General features: G+C 43.1%; 2 protein-coding genes across 3 annotated transcripts in view; one reads left to right on the top strand and one right to left on the bottom strand.

Moving 5' to 3' along the window:
* Positions 1-6,488, bottom strand: part of CCDC66 (coiled-coil domain containing 66) — a 59,986-nt gene extending 53,498 nt beyond the window's left edge. The window contains exon 1 of one of the 2 annotated variants that reach the window (XM_056804199.1): positions 4,601-6,488. Coding sequence is in view for 1 of the 2 variants with exons in the window: in XM_056804197.1 (XP_056660175.1) it covers positions 4,601-4,611 (11 nt within the window). In the remaining variant the exon portion in view is untranslated. The remainder of the gene's footprint in view (positions 1-4,600) is intronic. The other variant, XM_056804197.1, reaches the window with a different exon arrangement.
* The window catches only part of TASOR (transcription activation suppressor), a 185,563-nt gene that overhangs the window by 135,668 nt on the left and 28,981 nt on the right, over positions 1-20,914 (top strand). The gene's annotated exons all lie outside the window — the stretch shown is intronic.

Here is a 20,914-nt window from a genome sequence, read left to right as displayed (position 1 = left end):
TAGGCAAGGAAGTGAAGGGTTCTGCCCTCTGTTTTTGGCTAGCAGTGAGCATGGTGGCGGTGGTGAGTAGGGTTTGAACTGGCTAATCAGCCATGGGCACATGGTCTTTATTTTGTATTCCTTTATTTCTAATGATCATTAATAAATCCTAAAACATAATATTTTATTATTTGACATTAATTTTAATTTTTACATTCATGGCAACCAGAAGTTGAAAAAAAATTCTCAATCTTTTTAAGATAGTCTGGATAAAATTTCTTAAACCATGTTTCTCCTGCTAAGGTTTTTCGCCCACCCTACCCACCCACCAAACTCCGAACTCTACCAGAGCTACTGTCTTTTTCTTTCCCTACTTTTTTCTTGGTCACTCTCCTTACTGGCCGGGCTAATTTTAGCCAGGGGACTCTTGGCAAAGAGGAGATAAGTCACTTCTCTCACCCATCTGCTGGAGCCCATGTTCCTCAGTTCCTTGCTGCTGCCTCTGGCATTACTGATACTGCTTCCTCCTGATCTCCATCCCCCAACCCCAATCACTCATCCAACCCCAGCCCCAGTCTTGGGTCCCAGGTCCTAGAGTGCTGGTGGCTGCTGCTGTGTCTTCAGAACTCACAAACTTGGAGCCACTCTCTGGGCTAGGTGGTAAAAACCAGGATGTATTTTTCTTAGGCAAAGATTAGCCTCCTAACTCCCTCTCCATGTGGCTGGGGAAACAAACTGTTCCCTAGCATCTTACCTCAGGGGGGAAGGGGAAAGGAAGAAGGAATTTACTCTTCCAAACAGGAAGTAAGTTGGAAGCATGGCACATTCTATGAAAGGGCAATACCTTGCCTATTTCAAACAGCTTCCAGTTTTAGGATGTTTTTTGTTTCTACCGTTCATGAGAGCACAGGTCCTTTCAATTATCTTGTCTGAGATTCAGGGGAGAAATTCATCTCCCTATAACCCTTTGCCATTTGGACCTGCCAGTTTCTAAGATTCATCCAGTTTGAGATTTCTGAACCCCATGTTCTCCCTCACTATGGGAAATACCACAGTTCTGATGAAAGAAATCTGAACAGATAGAGAAAGGAACTTTAAAGAGACTGGAGTTGAAAATTTTAAGGTTTTTTGGACTCCATTGTTTTATGAAAGTCTGTATTTTATTGTATTTTGCCAATTGTCTGCTTTAAGATTTAATTCTGTTGTTTTAAGTTCATATATTAATGTATTCAATACTATTCTATTACACTGAATCAGTTTAATCTACTGTGTTTTAACTATTAGATACATTCTGTTAGTTTCCCCCTAAAACTACTGAACAAAATATTGTAAAATCCCATAACCAGCCTTTTCTTCCATTTTGGCTTTGTTAAATTGTCACATAGGTGATGATAAATTCTGTCAATCTGGTTAACAATCTTTAGAGAATCTAATGAGCTAAATGTCTCAAATTGATTTTACGGGACCTTTAGACATGAATTTTAATTTTTTTCAACAACTCTGACTGATCATTTTGCCTGTCTGAGTTATTTTTAACAAGAAGTAAAGGATTCATTTTTAGTAGCTGAAGTGAAGCACTATTATAATCCCCACCTCCCACATTTAAAAAAATATGAATGGATGGGACATAATAGTCTCATACCAAAGAAGCTGGGAAGTTGATTTCAGGGCAATGGTACCCCTGGATGGCTCTCAAGAAGGAGCATCTCTCATTTGTAACTCTTCAACTCACCCTACCCTTCCACCAGTATGATCTAGATTCTTGGTGACATTTTTAGACCCAACATCAATAGTACAGATGTTTATTTTTTTCTAGACTCCTCTACCACATTTTTGTAATGATGACAGTAATAGATTTTTGAAAAATATCTCAGCTAAGGTTGAAACATTGCTATACCTGAAAAACTTGTGACAAGTACCCATTAGCTTCTAATGTCACACAGCAGATTCATGTAAAATATGAGAGTGGGTTTGTTTGCCATTGTCATTAAATGGGCTATTATAACTTTGGGGATTTTGATACTTTTTGAATCTGCAATATCTGTAGTATTACTGTTCTTCATAAAAAACTGTTACTTTGTGAAAATCATTTGTACTTACAGTGGATCATGGACAGGTTTGAAGGAGGACATGGATCTCATTTTTGAGTGAGAAACCTTTGTATTCTACCTTTTCTTAGCTGACACTGTGTCAATGACTTTTAGCTATAGATTTTTGATTTTTAAATGTAATTGTTTTTGCTTGCATGTGCAATATACTATTTCAGTTTTCTTTTTTCTTTTCTTTTTGTATTTGAAGTACATGTCACCAATATTGAGAAGATTTTCTGTAACTTTTTTGATCTTGCTGTAATATAAGTTTAAAATACATTTGCTATAATATTCATGCATACCCAAAAAGCTTTAGACTACAAAAATGATGCCATTGATTGTTTAAAAAAAATTATGGGATTCTGCTTAATGATTCTGATTCTAGGAGAAGGAAATACAAAAAGAGCCATTGCACAGTGTCAAAGAAGCACAAAGCTACTTGCATATTGCTAATCATGCACAAAGGTCAAAGAGACCAAACCAGTCCTATGTGGATTGATTACATTCTGTGCAGGGAGTGCAAGGATTTGATCATGCATGAGACTCAAGGCTGCGGTTGTTTAACATGTGTTAAATGCAGGACTTCCTTGATGTCAAATACATGACATCAATTATTCTGGCTCCATCCTGGCTTCCATTTGCTTCTATAATCTAATCCCTATTCTGTCTTTTATAGCATGGCAACTTCCTGTAGTCTTGGCTACAAATGGGTAAGTGAAATATTACTGCATTTGTCCTACAGACTTATGGGATAGAAATTACTTCAATTGGGCCCTGATTCAAGGACCTGTTATAAGTTTATTTTTCCTTAAAATTTTTACACATAAGAATTTTATAGTCTATATTTCATCCAGAAGTTATCTTTTCTCTTTTATTTGGAATTTTTAAATTTTTTATTTCTCTTGATTATTGATTCATATACCTCATAACTCAGCCATGTATCCCTAAATGATCCCTGTGTTTTTCAACACCATCTTCAGGGGAAAATGTATTATTATTCTAAATTGCAAAGTTTAAATTCTTTTGAGACTAATTTTAGGTTAAGAAACATGCTACCTCTCCAAATCTAGAAAGTGATCTGTTTGGAGAAGGCACCATGAAGATGTTGCCACAGATCACACACTGCACCAGAAGATCCAGAGTGAACTTGGGGACGTGGTGATCTAAACTGTGTGGGGTGGAATGCATTTGTTTTGTATGTATACTCCTATGCCAAACTGCCCCTTAACTGGCTTTTTGTCAATGCACCTAGCAATTATTGGGTTTGTTCTTTTTTCCTCTTATCCTCAAATTATTGTAATTTCAAAGCTGGTTATGTTTACAAGATCCATTGGAGAGACTAGTCTTCCATGGATCTCAGAGGGTAATGTGTAAATGAAAATTCCTTACCCTAAAAAAGAACTACATTTCTCAGGAGCCCATTGACTTCCTGTCATTAGGTACTTCCTGTAGACAGGGGATATTAGTCAAGGACATGAAGGGTCCCACCCTCTGTTTTTGGCTGGCAGTGAGCATGGTGGAGGTGGTGAGTAGGGTTTGAACTGGCTGATCAGCCATGGGCACGTGGTCTTTATTTTGTATCCCTTTTATTTCTTTATTTCTAATGATCATTAATAAAGCTCCTAAAATATATTATTTTATTATTTGACGTTAATTTTAATTTTTACACCCTTCACACTTCCTAGAGGGCATATATACTTGTATATACAATACCTGGGTATTCAGCAAATACTTGTACAGATAGGTGCATTCAGTGATTACCTGTTCATCTTCCCAACTGGTAGAATGTAAACTCTTTGAGGGTATTGTTTCATACACATTTTTAGAGTCCATCCTCTGGCCAGCCACACAGCTCCTGAATTATTTATCATCTCCCTAGTAGAATGATGGCTTCTTGAACAGATTGTTTCATTTATATCTTTACTTCACCAGCACCCAATGAGCCAGCAGGCAGTTCCACAGCACTGGGACCCAGTTCAAATTTGTGACCTTTTGGGCATGACTGTCACTTAACCTCTGTTTGCCTTAGTTTCCTCCTTTGTAAAATGCAGACACTTCTCAAAGTTGGTGTGAGATAAAAATGAGATCGTTACAAAGCCCTTGGCCACAGTGGCTAGGTTTCCTTTTTGTTTCTTTATCCCCAGCTACCCTGGTACACTCACAGTAACCAAGGGCCACCTTGGCTTCAAGCTGGCTCCTTAAGTTTGTACCAGGCACACAATAGGCACTTTATCAAGGCTGCGGGGCTTTGTGTCACTACCCACTCCGTCGGGAAGCACCCTATCTGCGGTGGGCAGGCTCACCGCAGGTGCTTAACCGCAGCAGAAAACTGGTGACGTGAAGCCCCTCCCGCCTAGGCGCACACAGTAGGCGCTTAATCCAGGTATAGGCTGGTGACGTATGGTCTCCCCCCTACCCCACAGAACCCTCATTTCCAGAGGGCGGGGTGGCCCCAGGGGATGCCGGGAGCCTCATTCCTAATGCTTCGAATGCGACCCCGAAAAGAATCCGTCCCGCCCGGCCTCTCTTACCCCAGGTTCATGGCCTTGTGTGGTCACGGGCCTGACCTCGTCTCGCACGTCGGATCCGATCCCTCCACAGGAGCCTCCTTCTCCTTTTCAGGCACCGCTGCCGCCGCTGCAATCCCGGCCGCAGTCGCCCAACAAGCGCAGAAGGCACAGGCTGCCGGCACTGCGGATCGGAGCCAATCAGAACTTGTGATACTCCGGGGTCCGCCCCGGACGCGAGGGGGTGGGGCCACGTGCCGCAGACTGGCTCCGCCCCCGGCTTTGTCCCCGCCCCCCTCGTTACAACCGTTCCTCTTGCTCTAGTTCTCTGAGATCCTCTTTCTCTGAGCCCCGGGGTGCACTAAAGGATTCCTGCGTGGTCCGGAATTGCTGCTATTTAGTCCCTCTTGGGCGGCAAGGAAAGAAGCTGCTGTGTGCTGGGCGCTGTGCCAGGCTCGAGACAGAAAAAGGACAGCTTCTGCCCGCGGGGGGCCAACATTCTCCAGGTGGACCAGAAGACAGCTCGGCACCTGTCCAACCCCGAGCATTTATTGGGTGCCTGCTGTGTGCCGGGCTTCCTTTCTAGCAGAAGTCGTGAGGGTTGTGTTAGAGCTTCTTCCCTCTGGCTCCAAAAGTGCAGTTTCCCTAGTTTCGATCTTCATTTCCCCTTCCCTGCTCGAAGCGCAGTTTCCCTTCCTCCAGTTAACTAATCTTGTTTAAGCCGGGCCTGCTCCCACCGGCTCTCCCCCTTCAGCCGTCCTTCTCGCCTGCTTTTATCCGGTATTATACATTTTTTCCTCCTTTTTCCCATCTCAGTCGAGTAGGTTGCCCCTTCCTCTCTTCCTCTTCCTCTGGTCTTGTTTATTAGGGTTCTTATTTCATTCTCTGCACCCCTTTCAAAAGAATTTCTTTCACTTTCTTTCCTCTTACTTTACTTCTTGACCCCTAGAAGTCATCTAGTCTTCAAACCTGCGAGCATATTTTTTCCTAGACTGCCTTCATAGACTCTTTCTACCAGTGCCTTGTAGGGTTTTCCGTTGGGGTTCCTTTTCCGTACTACTTCACTCTTACTCACTCTTACTTTTTCTTTTTTTTAAATTAATCTCTCCCTCTGTCTCTTTAAGAGAGCTGTCTCAGTAAAAGTCAGTTAACTGACAGCCTCAGTGAAAGGGGGAGGAAGGTTCCGTTACCTAGGAGACGAAGGAGGAGTTAAGTAAGTGTCAGTTGACAGGGCTTTTGTCTCTGGGTTCCCTGGGGAGGAGGAATCTGTCTCGGTTCCTCTGAGACTGACAGTTTGTCCTCGAGAAAACGGATTTAGGGCTTTAACAGCCTATTACGTGTTTAATGCCTATTGATTAGCGTAGATAGGTAGCCGGAGAGTGATTAGATTCTTAGCTAGTCCGTGTAGGCGGACCTGGCGCGGGCAGAAGACTGCCGGGAAGGCGGATAGATTTGGGGGTCTTTAGAGATCTTTAGTTAGGATTGGGATCTTCTCTCGCCTACCTCCATTCTCTCTCCTATCTGAACTTTCCTCAAAATAAACCAACTGCTCTCCTGACCTTTGTTCAAAGTCCTACCCAACTTTCAACCCTTCACCACGTAAACCCCACAGCCCCTTATTTCTTCGGGCAAACAAACAAAAACCGAGTCCGGAGGGAATCCAACAGATCTTCTGGCCAGCGCAGTGTTTCAGAGACACAATCAAGTCTTTGAGTCAGTCAGTTGGAGGGATTTCCTCTCACCAGGTTTTGCCCTTTGAAATCAGGAGGTCTTACTTGCACACCACGCGTTTCCCCCAAAAGGTCGGGTCCTTTATATATAGCTGATTCTCTGCTTCTAAAGAACGAGTTGTGGGAATCGACCTTTACAGAACAGTGGTGCTGGCCCATGGCAGGGGAGCCTTTCCTCCCTCTTCTACTGCTCGGATTCAGTACGTGTGAGGGCTCCCTGAGCCCATTTCCGGGCTGCTCGGCCACCTGGGTCTCCAGGAAGGTATAGCAGGAGCAGCCACCACACACTGGCAAAACCGTCTTGGCCGGGGGCTAAACCTGTTGGGTGAGCTGCCCTAAGCCTGCCAGACCGAAGAGGTGGCTGAGGAGAATTTATTCCAGAGGCCAAGAAGGTGGCTGAAGTAGGCACGGTGGAGCCAGACGGGAAAGAAGTGCCCTGAGCCGTCCCCAGTCCTCCCCTCTTTGGTCTTGCCTCTGAACTTGGGTGACTAGAAGAGAGAGGGAGCCTTCCACCGTTCAACTCTGCCTCACCTGAATCCAATTCACAAGCAAGCCAAGATGTCAACTCTGCCTCACCTGAATCCAATTCACAAGCAAGCCAAGATATCATCCGTCCAAACAACAAAATACAATGAATGAAAAGACCAGAACATCCCCGACTTCTATGAAGTGTCTCCTACATGATAGGAACACAGTGGGGACAAGCAGTTCAGCAGCTTCTCTGAATCATCCCTAATTTTGGAGAGTGTTCTAGAGCGCCTAGAGGGGACCCCAACTTGCTAAGGGACACGTAGCCAAAGCATGTCAGAGGTAAGACCTGAAAACTCTAGTGTTCTGGCTGCAGTGTGGGCTTTCTGTGCACCAGACCTTACTGCATACATAAGTCACCATTGTGGGTTTGCCTGTGTCGAGTCTCTCACCACTTCAATCCATCATTTAGCCACCAAAGTGATTTTCCTAAAGCCGAGTCCAGTCACATCAACCCCTTATTCAATAAACTTTAATGGCTCCCCATCACTTCTAGGCTCAAATACAAAAATGCCTTGTTTTGGCATTCAAAGCCCCTTATAACCCTCCTACCTTTCCAATCTTCTTATACCTCACTTGCCTACACATACTTGTCAACCCAGTGACACCAGTCTTCAGGCTTCTTCAGGAACAAGGCCCTCCATCTCTTGGATCCAGGGATTTTCTCTGGCTGTCCCTCCATGCCTGGAACTCTTTCCCTCCTCTGCTCTGACTTCTGACCTTCCTGGCTTCTTTTAAGTCCCAACTAAAATCCCACCTTCTGAAATAGGAAGACTTTCCCAATCCTTCCTAACTTTAAGGCTTTCCCTCTATTATTTCCTGTTTATCCCACAGTTTGTTTGTCTATCCTGTATTTGTCTGTTGTCTTTTCCATTAAATATGAGATCCACCAGGGCAAAGGTTTTCTTTTGCCTTTTTTGTAGCCTTAGATCTTAGTAAGCTCTTTAAAAATGTTTACTGATTAACATAGCGTAAAAATGAAGACCTTTCCCACATAGTGGATGGCTCCTGAGCTGTAAGGTACAGAATATAAACTATAAAATACAAACATTTTTTTAAATAACCCCTTACCTTCCGTCTTGGAGTCAATACTGTATATTGACTCCAAGGTAGAAGAGTGGTCAGGGCTAGGCAAAGGGGGTCAAGTGACTTGCCCAGGGGCACACAGCTGGGAAGTGATTGAGGCCAGATTTGAACCCAGGACCTCCTGTCTCTAGGCCTAGCTCTCAATCCACTGAGCTACCCAGCTGTCCCCCAAATACAAACATTTGATGCTTTCCTGCTTATTGGATGAAGGACATGGACAAAAATCTTCCAGACAGATGAGGGCTGGGTTGGACCTGGAGTCAAGAAGACAACCTCAGACATCAACTAAGTGATGCTGGCAAGTTTATTGACCTTTGCCTGACTCAAGCCCCTATATGTTAAATGGAAATAACAGCATTGACCTTCCAGGGTAGTGGTGGTGGTTGTTTTTTAAAAGCCTTTAGCTTCTGCCTTAGTATCAATTTTTTTTAGCCCTCACCATCTGTCTTAGAATCAATACTAAGTATTAGTTCCAAGGCAGAAGAGTGGTAAAGGCCAGACAATAGGGGTTAAGGACTTGCTCAGCATCACACAGCTAGGAAGTGTCTGAGGCAGATGTGAACCCAGGACCTCCTCTCTCTAGACCTGACTTCTCTATCCACTGAGCTACCCAGCTGTCTCCTGAGTATCAATTCTAAGACAAAAGAGTGGCAAGAGCAGAGGCAATTGGGAGTCAATGACTTGCCCAGTATCATAACTAGGACGTGTCTGAGGCTAGATTTAAACTCAAGTCCTTCCAACTCCAGGCCTGGGCCTCTCTATCCACTGTGCCACCTGACTGCTCTGGTCTAGGGTTGTTGTGAAGATAAAATGAGTTATCATGGGTAAAATGCTTAGCAAACCTTAATGTGCTCTAAAAATGCTACCTTTTGGATCAAGGAAGTAAAGAAATCACAGTCCCTGGGAGGATCCGGGCATCCCTTAGATTTCCAATCCCTGCTATAGGCCAGTAAACATTCTGAGGGAATTCCTCATTGTGGAAAACAAGTAGATTTTAAGCCATTAGAAGTCAAGAAAAATCCAACCGATTTTTTATGAATATGATTTTTTTTAAACAAACAAGGCCAAATCTTGTTCATTCATCCTGTTCCATATGCAGTCAGGAGAAGACAAAATCTGGAATTGGAAGACTAGGCCAGTCCCAGGATTCAAATCTTTTGATAAGTCCCTTTTTAACTTTTAAAATTCTCTTGTGTGTACACGATGGAATCTCCTTGAGGGAAGAGACCATTTTGTCACCTTCCGTGTCTAGCACACAGGAAGGTAGTGCTTCATAAGCCTGGTGGATTAGTCGATCAACTCTCTGGGACTCAGTTTCCTTGTATGTAAAATGGTGGGTTTGGATCGATCTCTGCTGAGTGCCATTCTGGATGGGGATCTTGTGATTTCCCATGGCCATTGCAGATCAGTTTTCTTAGTTAGCATCACCGTCACCATCCAAAGCTTTGTTAAGCAGCCACTTGTGGGTGCTGCTGCATCATCATTAATCGTTGGGAAGGAGATGGCTTCCTTGGATCTCTGGGAGCAGGCAAGTGATGCAGGCACACCTAGCAGTGAAGCGTATTATTCAGAAGTTCTGGTGCGAGAAATACAATTTTTTTTAACTGTGTCTCTGTCTTGCTCATGCTGGAAATGCAGCAAGCACTCACAGGCCTGATCCCACTTCTGCCAGGCACTTGAGCTTTCTTAGTTTCTGTCCTGGGCTGTTTTGCCCCTCAGGCACTCCCTCATCCCCACTCCCAATCCCAAATGGCTCACCATTTTGGTATCAGATTTAGGTCAGAGTCCCAGTCAGTTTGGCCTGCTGTATCAGAACTCGGGAATTCAAGAGATCAGCCAACTTCAATCACCCTAGTAGCTGGGAATAACGGATATGCCACCCTATCCAACTCAGGGCAATTGTAGGGGACTCCTTTAGGAAGAATAAGAAAGACGACTATGGAAAGAATAAAGAGCATTAATGATAGCTAGCTAACATTTATATAACACTTCAAGGTTTGCAAAGGGCTTTACAAAGGTGATCTCACTTTATGATCGCCCTTAGAGATGGGTCTTGCTTGCTATTATACCATTTTACAGATGAGAAAACGGAGGCAGATGGAGATTAAGTGACTTGCCTAAAGTCTCACAGTGTTTGAGGCTGGATTTGAACTCAAATCTTCCTCATTTCAGGTTCAAAACTACTCTGCCACTCAATGGACTAAAAATGGGCAAAAAAGTCAGGAGAGGAAACTATTACTATGATGTTGGGCTAGTTATTTAAAATCTCAAAGCTTCAGTTCCCTCATCTGTAAAACGAGGACACTGGGCTGGACGGTTCTTAAAATGATTTCTTAAGCCTTACAATTCTTTCTAGTGCTCTGAGTAATCCTTGCTTCCCAGGAGGCTGAGGGGGAGGACCTGAGCTGCAGTGAGCTGTGTTGATTGGGTGTGCACACTAAGCTTGGCATCAATATAGGGAGCTCCTAGGAGAGAGGGAAGAACTGGTCCAGGGGTGAACCAGGTGGGTCACAGCTCCTATGCTGCTCGGGGAGGTGCCCCCTGTACTTCTAGCCCAGGTAAGTTAGAGATCTGGCCATACACAGACCTCTTCACCCCGTGCCTCCTCCTCTGTCCATCCCGACATGTGTGAGGATAAGTGAACAGGATGGAAGCTAGTTTAATCAAACAACAAGTAAGGTGCTGCGATGACTGTTACCAGGATAAGATGGCTCATCTAGAAAGAGATCTTTATGGTTCACAAAGCACTGGGGACTTTCTTAGACTCATGAGTTGTGTCAGCCATGAACAAGGCCAGCTTCATCTCCTCCTCAGGGTTCTAGAGGTACGCCTGAGGACAGTCTCTCAAGTATTACCTTCTTCTTTCCTTGGACACAGCCATCCCCTGGGTACAGATCTCCCATTAGGACTATTGCCAGAGCCTGCTAGAGGGCTGCCTGGATCTAGTTTCTTCTTGTTCCAGTCCATCCATCCATTCAGCTGCTAAAGTGATTTTCCTAAAGTACAGGCCTGAACCTACTCTTCCCTTATTTAATAAGCTCCAGTGGTTCCCAGTTGCTTCTAGGATCAAATTCGAAATCCTGTTTGGCATTCAAAGCCCTTCCTAACCTTGCCTTCCTCCCACCTTTCCAGTCTTCTTTTCCCTTGTATACATGCTCTTCTTTGACCCAGTGGCACTCACTGGCTTCCTGGTGGTTCTATGACCAAAACACTCCATCTCTTGACTCCAAGCATTTTATCTGACTGCTTCCCATGACTGGCATGACCTCACTGGTCATCTTGACCTATCGGCTTCCCTTAATTCACAACTAAAATCTTCTGTCTTCTAAAGGGAGACTTTCCTGCCCCCTCTTAACTCTAGTGACTTCTCTTAATTATTTCCTTTCTCCCTTATGTAGCTTGTTGGTATGTATTTGTTTGCTCATTGTCTCCTCCATTACATTATAGGTTTCCTTAAGGGCAAGGATTGTCCTTTACCTCTTCGCATCTTTAAAGCTTAGCACAGAACTAAGTAGTGGATACTTGATAAATGTTTATGGATGAATTTGAGCTGAGGGTATACCCAACTGACTCCCCAAGGAAACAGGCAGTTAAAGAACTAGTCCAGGATCGCATAGCTTGTGTCAGAAATGGAATTTGAACCCAGGTCCCCATGCCGGCACTCTATCCATTAGACTACATCTGGGGCAAGTCAACTCAGAGTGGCCAGAGAAGCAAAATATGAAGCTTGTTCCCCGATTACAGCTCGTGAACATGTCATCATTTGGAGTAGCAGATTAGGCTTTTGCTCTCTCCATACTATTTTTCTATTTTCTAGTTGATAGTTGCTCCCGCTACAGACTGAAATGGAAGAGATCTTCTCTGAACTTCCTCTTCCCCACTATGATGCTCGGCATGTGATGGGGGTGACAGGTACTGTCACTGATTTCATCACAGACTAAAAGGAAATAGTCAAGAACAGAACCCACCTCACCTTGTTTAGTCACAGATCCAAAGGGTTTGGGGGATCTTTAGCTCTGCATTTGAAGGGAATCCATTGTAACTCTGGTTCAGTGATGGAGAACGTCTGGCACAGGTGCCAAAGAAAGCCAGAAGAACTTGGGGCGGGACTGTTCCTTTCACCCTCTCCATGTGCTTGAAGACATTCCTCACTTTACCCACCCCTTTGCCCAGCAACCCAATGGGAGTGCTTCTTCTCTCCCCTGTCTGGGGTAAGGGCAAGGGTAAGGGGGGGTGTGGTACTTGGTCTGGGGGTGGGTGGGACAGGTATGGCATTTGGTCTGGGGGGTGGTGGGGCCCAGCACTTCATCTCAAAAAGGTTGGCCATCACTGCTCTAGGTAAACCCTGCCCAGCTCTGGACAATGGCCCCAGTAATCCACACCTAATTGCCGCAGACTAAATACAAAATGCCCAAAGGAAGAAGGACAAGGACAACCCGAGGTAGATTCTCCTGCTATTTTGGGCAAATTAGTCACTAGCAGCTAAGATATGCCTTTCTTCATAGCCTCCACTGCTGATGGGTAGCTGGTTGCATAACAAAAGAGATCACCTCCCCCCCCCCCAATTTCCTGAAAACCCCCAACCCTTCCCAGTAATCCCAACCTATGATGAGCATATTTGAGCCAAAGGAAATCTTGCATTTTGGAACCAAAACTGAAATAAAACTCACTGTGAGATTCTTAGCAGCCAAGGACTTTCTCCCATCTAGGCTCTAATCCCCAACCAGATTCCCCTTTATCCCTGTGCATTCAATTTATCCTTTCTTCTAGGACCCTCAGAACACCTACTCCCTGCTGCCACCATCTGGTACACTTCCTGGAGATAATGACAATGTAGAAGTTTGCACTATTCAAGTAGGTCTGTCAAGTGACTAACAAATCACAACCATTCAGGGATTGGTCTAGTCACATATCGATGCAGAAAGGATGGTCAGTTTAGAAAGTTTAGAAGAAACCTGAAAACAATCTCCAGATGGGCAGCCTTTCCTTTTTCTTTTTAAAACCCCCATCTTCCACCCTAGAATCAGTACCCTTATTGGTGCCAAGGCAAAAGAACAGTAAGGGCTAGGCAGTGGGGGTTAAGTGACTTGCTCAGGGTCACACATCTGGAAAGTGCCTAGATTTGAACTCGGAACCTCTCATCTTCAGGCCTGGCTCTCTATCCACAGAGCCACCTTGGACAGCTTTTCCTTGGGTTTTCTATGCTGTCAGATATATTGTAAATAGTCTTGGACCCTACAGTGGCTGCATTTTCCCCTGCCCATCAGGAAGGCTCTGGCCCTCTTACATCACCAACAGCTAGACAGAGGGACACACCTTCTTTAGTGGAGAGAGAATCTAGCAAGAGGGGACAGGTAGCCCTAAAGAAGTGCAGAGAGGATCCCACCTGCCTTCCTTGATGACTTGAACCATGTCAAATTCAAAGGCGGCTCCCATTAAAGTGTTGTCCCAGGATTCTTTACTCCTCTGCCTCTCAGAAATAGGTCTAGGCTAGACTTTGGGAAGGTCACAACATGAACTCAGTTATAATAGTTGAGACAGGTTCATGGAAAGGCAAAATTAAGGTACAATATTGGGAACCACAAGGAAAGGTTATGAGATTTCTCCAGGGAGCACCCAGTTAGACTACTTCAGAATCTATCCTTCTTTTTGAAAGGACTTCTGGGAAAATTGGAAGGAAGTTTGGCAGAAATTGGGATGATATTTATGCTATATGAAAATGAGAATAAGACAAGATACCTTTTTCAACCTTCCTCCTCCTCCTCTTCCTCTTCTTCCTCTTCCTCCTCCTTTTTTCTTCTTGTCATTACTGTGTATTGGTTCCAAGGCAGATGAGCAGTAAGGGCTAGGCAATGGGGGTTAAGTGACTTGTCTAGGGTCACAAAGCTGGGAAGTGTCTGAGGTCATGTCTCTGGACTTGCTTCTCTACTGAGCCACCTAGAGGTGTCCTAGGGAACAATTCTTAATAAAATAAAGGTTAGAGAACATTTTACAAAAGGTAAAATGGTCAATTTTGACTGCATAAAACTAAAAAGCTTTTGCTTTAATAAAATCAATAAAGAAGGAGCATCACCAAGAAAATTTAAAATATATAGGGAGTCGGCATAATACCAGTGGCTATATATATATATATATATATATATATATGTTCAAAGAATATTAACAAAGTTCTATAGAAGCTACTAATGACCACCAAGACCAAACAAATTCTGTACCTCTCATAGTAAGAGAAAGCAAAGAAAACCAACTATGAGGCTCCACTTCACTCCCCACAAGTTGGTAGAAAGGAAAAAAGATGGGAACAGTGAGTGCTGTAGGGGCTGCGGGGAGATGGGCACATTAATGCACTTGGTGGCGCTGTGAAGTCGCCTAACCATCTTGCATTTGAAGCTAGAATTATGTAGGAAAAGTGACCAAACAGTTCATATCCATCAATCCTATCACTGGACAGATACTCCAATGAAGATAACGACAGGCTAGAGGTCCAATGGGGGCCAAAATATCCCCGCCACCCCTCTGTGGTAGCAAGCAATTGGAAGCAAAGTGTGTGCCCACTGATTAGGGAATGGTGGGAGGGGAAACCCACCCTCTGGTTCATCACTGTAATGGATTATCATTCATTGTTTAGTAAGAAACGACAAATTTAAAAAATTCCAAGAAACAAAAGGTTTGTATAAACCTATAAGTAAAAGAAGCAGAATCTAGAATTATGTATAGTTACTATAACATGGTGGATGAAAAGATCACTAAAATGTAGGGGGAGAAATTATGTGATTGGCCGTAAATTAATAATTTTATAAAATCTAAAGTAGTAGGAGAAAAAGATGGAAAATAGGAGCGAGGTCTATAGGTCTTTTCCCTTCTGCTCCTTTTAGACTCCTGTTCTGTGGCCACCATTAGGGCCCCCTAGCCATGCTCACAGGGAAGTCCAGCCAGCCAGCCAACATGGAAGAGAAGAGAGAGAAATCTGCTCTTGCCTCAGTTTATCAGGCTTTTTCTCTGCCCACTAACTCACACATCACATTTTGGGAGCCAACTGTGGCTTTCTGTTTTGCCTGGGCCACCCAGGGGGGAGTCCAGGGGGCAATGTCCTGCCCCCTATCTCATGATCTCTTGACTCTGGCTGCCTTTTCCCAGCTGACATTCTATCCTTGTGATCCAATTCACTCAATGATTTCCTTCATACAATCCTTGCCTCTGAGTCAACGTCAGGCTCATGCCAGGTAACTGACAGTAGATGATGTCACCTGTGTGACCCCAGAAAGTGGGGACAGTAAATTCCCACACAGCTGGGAAGTGTCTGAGGTCAGATTTGAACCCAGGACCTCCCATCTCTGGGCCTGGCTCTACATCCACTGAACCACCCAGCTGCCCCCAACTGTAAACAAGTCTTAAACTCATGATAGAAACATCACATATACAGATATTTATTTATAGAAAAAATCCTTTAAAACCATCAGGTTAAAATTATAAGATAATAACCATAAATAATTTTATTGAGATAATGGATGGGTTTGTTTTTTTTCAAAAATTTCTTAAAACATGACATGATCCATGATGTTTCTATTCATATTTCTTTTAAAATTATTAATCCAGATTGATATTTTATCTTTGTGATACAACAGCAAAAAACTCCACTAAATACAAATAAGTTATGAATGGTAATAAATTATGTATCACTTTGCTAAATCTCTTTGTTGACTTCTAGTCGAAACAGAAGATGATTGCCAGATCTGAACCCTGGTTTCATCGTATTAGCACATTTATCAACCTTTCTTTTTCTGATCACGTGAGAACAAATGTGTCTTGCTTGGCCAGGACAAATTGGTTCCTGATCTATTCACTGATAGATCTTAAGAATAAAATGAGAAATATTCTCATAAAGAGGTGAAGTGGTTAGTGAGCAGATCTTTGATTCTTTTCCATTTTGTTTGTAGGCCAAGGGTTTAGTGGAAACTGTGTTTTTATAAATTTATTCTCCATAGTGCTAACTTTTTTGCATACTCCATCACTTTTCTCTTCTGGATCAGGGTTTGAATGAGAGGATCAGACACCGATCTGTTTAGAATACTCAGTTTCCCCCCAAATATCTGCCAAAAGGACATTTTTGTTTATCGCCCTTGTGATCATGGCAGTTTCCTCTTTTTAGTTCAAACATATTTCAAAGTACCTTGGAAAGACAGGTCTAGAGATCGGAGGTTCCTGGGTTCAAATCTGACCTCAGACACTTCCCAGCTGTGTGACCCTGGGCAAGTCACTTTGCCACCATTGCCCAACCCTTATCACTCTTTTGCCTTGGAACCAATACACAGTATTGATTCCAAGATGGAAGGCAAGGGTTTTAATTTTAAAAAAAATTATAGGGGATTTTTTGGAAACAAATTTTGGAAAAACATTTTTTTTCATTATAAATTTAATAATAACTGACAAACGCAAACATTTCAGTCGATGTAAAGAACACAAAAGAGGATTGTGTAAGAGACTATAAACATCTGCTGAATATAATTCTATTTCTGAAAGTGCTTATTTTTTTTAGCAGTCAAAATTGCCCTGGTTCCATCTCTTTTAGGAATTTTTCTTCAGTGTATTTTAGACATTTTGGTTTTTTAAATTTTCTAAATTTTTTACTTTTTTAAGCCAAGAAACCCATGTATTCATTTTGAAAGCCAAACCAAAATCAGAGGAAGTTTCTACAGGAGAAAATATGCCTGACAATCCAAAGTGAAGGAGGTCCCCCTTTGGGAGAGAGTCCCAGATTTCATCTAAGCCGGAAATTTCAAGTAGAGCAAGCTCGGGATAAGGATAGGATGAAAACTGTTAGCAATCTTCTTGTGAGTTTCTTCCACAGTTCTTTCCTTCTGGAACTTAAAGAGTTTACATAATGAAAAAAAAATCAAATAAAACAAAACTCATCAACAACTAAACCATACTTCCTCCCTCCCTCCCTCCCTCCCTCCCTCCCTCCCTTCCTCCCTTCCTCCCTTTCTCCCTTCCTCCCTCCCTCCCTCCCTTCCTCCCTTCCTTCCTTCCTTCCTTCCTTCCTTCCTTCCTTCCTTCCTTCCTTCCTTCCTTCCTTCCTCCCTTCCTCCCTTCCTCCCTTCCTCCCTTCCTCCCTTCCTCCCTTCCTCCCTTCCTCCCTTCCTCCCTTCCTCCCTTCCTCCCTTCCTCCCTTCCTCCCTTCCTCCCTTCCTTCCTCCCTTCCTCCCTTCCTTCCTCCCTCTCTTCCTCCCTCCCTCCCTCCCTCCCTCCCTCCCTTCCTCCCTCCCTTCCTCCCTTCCTTCCTTCCTTCCTTCCTTCCTTCCTTCCTTCCTTCCTTCCTTCCTTCCTTCCTTCCTTCCTTCCTTCCTTCCTCCCTTCCTCCCTTCCTCCCTTCCTCCCTTCCTCCCTTCCTCCCTCCTAAGGAGGCCTTTCCAGTGGCTAGTCCTGCTACTCGTCCCCCCGACCCCTCCACCTCCATCATCTGGAATTTATTTTTTATACATTTCTTGAGTAAATATTTTTGTCTTTTCATCTCCAGCCCTCACCTAGTATCATGTGGCACGTAGGAGGGCCTTTGGAAATATTCACTGATTACTCTTCTTTTTTTTTATATTTTAGGAGATTTATTAATAATCATTAGAAATAAAGGAATAAAAAAGGAATACAAAATAAAGACCACGTGTCCAAGGCTGATCAGCCAGTCCAAACCCTCGCTTACCTCCACCAAGCTCGCTGTCACACTGATTACTCTTTAGCTGATTACAGAATTTCATTTCTATTGGCCCCAATTTCCAGATCCCTCAACTGGGGAAGAAAGAGGTTTAGGGAATGCTTGAAAATTGAGAGGAATAAAAACAAAACAAAACTCTGGTGCACTGGGGACAATTCTCCAATCTAGAAGGCATTTGGAAGAGTCAGAACACATCGATGGTTTCTTTTTTGAACATGTGGGTCAAGCGGATTTGTGCTTTCAGTAACTAAAATTTTCATCACAAAGAATTTTTATTTTATCTCCAAGATAAAGCAATCTACCTCATTTCACTGCAGGAATCAGTCCTTGAAAGCATAAACCTAAAATCATACTTTAAGACTTTGTTTCATAAGAGAGCAGACTTTGCCCTTCACCTTATGCTAAAGTTTCTAAAGAATGGAAAGCTAATAACTTTACTGACTCTTGACCTGGACTGCTGCTTTGTTTTCTGCTAGATTGGTTAGGATTATTTGACCCTGGATCCTTTTCTGTGGGATGGTGCCAGGTCTCAGGATTGGAATTATTGGAGTTGATGGGTTGTGGTTGTGTTTTATATATTTAAGAAGGAAAATCCCATGTGATGAAAAGGAATGAAGATATAGAATACATTTTCTAATGATACCAATTTCTGGTTTCATCATGGCTCTCCCTTTATTTTATGGAGTCTCTCATATGATCCTGTATGTATTCGATCTGATCTGTGCCGACTGTGCTGATACTTGGTATGGACTTATCTTTGCGTATCTTCTCTTTTCCAATAGAATGTCATTGGCTCCTCCAGGTTAGAGAGGGCTCTCTCTCTCTCTCTCTCTCTCTCTCTCTCTCTCTCTCTCTCTCTCTCTCTCTCTCTCTCTCTCTCTCTCTCTCTGTCTTTCTCTCTCTGTCTCTCTCTGTCTCTGTCTCTGTCTCTGTCTCTCTCTGTCTCTGTCTCTGTCTCTCTCTCCCTTTCTCCCTCCCCCCCCCACCTTTGGCCTTTCTGCACTCAGGGCCTATCACAATGCATGGTGTATAATTAATCATGGATTGTCAGTTAGCCTTTTATCTTCCTTATTTCCATTTATCTTTCTTCAGCGTTTCACACTGTTGACCACCCTCCTGATCTCTCCTTCCTTGGCTTTAAGAGCATGGCCTTTTCTGCAATTTCCTTCTGCCTGCCTACCTGCTCGTTCTTTTGTAGAATTATTATCCTTCATTCTCCCCCTAAATGTGGCCAAACCTCAAAGGTCTCTGCTGAGATCTTTTCTCTTCTCTTTCAGAAGTTCTTAACCTGAACTCTATTGCCTCCCAAGTTCCAGGGGAGCCGTCAATTTGGATGGGAAAGAAAGTATCCCCCCCATTTTAATCTGGCATCCCCTCCACATCGTGAAGGCTTAGGGGAACCATCCCCCCTCCTTCCTCTGTGATCTGGAAAATGTGCTTCAATTTTGGGGCCGCCCTCCCTACCAGAGAGAAAGTTTGCATGTTTTCTTTCTTTTATGAAGTGTTTACTGCATCTTGCATGCATTCAGGAGGGACTAAACTTTCAATGACACCTCTAGACTTCCAGCCTCTGTGCGTTCTGTGCTGCCTTTTGTGTTCTTTTAAAAATCTTTAACTTTGTGCTTATTTTAACTTTAGGACAGAAATTGTGCATATTTATGGTATTAAAAAGAAAACATGAATATTATATTATTATATAGAATAACATATAATATATTATAATATTATACATTTGTATATTTCTAAGTTTCTAAACCTCTTCTGTGCTGTCTGCTGGCCTTTATGTGTGGTTTGTGGCTTCCATAAAACTCCCCCCCAAATTCCCTTTTAATTTCTTATGACAACCTGTGATATGTCAAAACTGCTTGATGGGGAAAGTTGCCAAGTGGTAGGGATTCCTCTAAACGGTGTCTATTGTAATCCCGTGTATTTCATTTTATGCATTTACAACCATTATTCCAAGGAGTCCACTGGAGCCTGGGACGAGGGCATCCGTGTCACAGAGAAGATTCAGACCCTTCCCTCTACACATGCCCTCCCACCCCTGGTTTCCCTTTCTGGGATGACGTAGGGGAGTTTTTGAATTTCCTTTTATTCTTCAGATCTCAGAGCCGTTCCTTCTGCAGATTTTGGTTAGCTAAAAGTCTGTCTTAATGGGACCCTCTCCTGACCAAAACCAAAAAATGTCTCATGGATGTGAGAATTTACTTTGAGCCTCAAATAGTCCTCAGATAAGAAGCCAGAGGAAGAATCGCGTCTGTCTCTGATTCCTTGGCAACGTTTAAGCCTTCTCCTTAATCAGTCCATTTGTGAATCCTCTAAATGTAGGTTAATCTGTAACTTGACTTAGTTTCCCCATAGAAGTGGTTTGATGAGGTCTATTTCCTTGGGGGATGAAGGCGATTTTGATTTGTTAACTTAGTTTACTGAAGTTTCAGGACATTGACGGAATTGGGAGATTACAGAGCTCTCGTCTCCTTAACTTTTATGGCCCAAGAAGAATGTACAAGATTGCAATATGTAAAATGAATGGAATTTTGCTTGTTAGAAGCCCTGCCAGAATCCTCACCATCGTTCCAGTTTTCTCTGAGACACGGACCTATGTTTGAGCATAAAAATAAAACCTCTGTTTTGATCTCCATATTTTCTGCATTGTGGCAAATGTACATCTGACAGCAGTTATTCACCGTGTAAGCTTAAAGAGGATTTTTATGCATAGCCAAAGAGAGTTCAGATTTCAAGTTCATTCATCATCATCATCTTTGGTTGGGTGGTTGTTTCTTCTCTTAACTTCCATCTTAGAACTGATATCCTGTATTGGTTCCAAGGCAGAAGAGAGATTGGGGTAGGCAGGGGGGGGGGTGAAGTGACTTGTCCAGAGTCACACAGCTAGGAAGTGTCTGTGTCCAGATTTGAACCCAGAACTCTGGTCTTTAGGCTCCACTGAGCCATTCAACTACCCTAGATCTCTTCTTGGTATTACCTCTAACAGCTTATTTACATCTGGACCTGGATGGGTCTGGACCACCTTTGAATCTCCAATCCTTAGCATAGGTAATAATTTGTACTATAACAATAAATTATACTAATATGAATGGACAATATTATTTATTCTATCATGTCATATATAATAGATTATATTGAAGACTTTTTTCTTACTTCTAATGACAATAATCATATTTTAATGTCTTCAACCACAGACATTTCTTAAGCAGTTACTGTGGGTCAAGAAATACAGGACAGAATACCAAGACAAAGTGAAACTGAGCCTGCCCTCAAGGAGCC

The sequence above is a fragment of the Monodelphis domestica genome, chromosome 7 (genome assembly GCF_027887165.1).
Source record: "Monodelphis domestica isolate mMonDom1 chromosome 7, mMonDom1.pri, whole genome shotgun sequence".
In the NCBI taxonomy this organism is placed as follows: domain Eukaryota; kingdom Metazoa; phylum Chordata; class Mammalia; order Didelphimorphia; family Didelphidae; genus Monodelphis; species Monodelphis domestica.
Note: the sequence above shows the minus strand (reverse complement) of the source record. Positions and strands in the feature narration are given on the sequence as shown.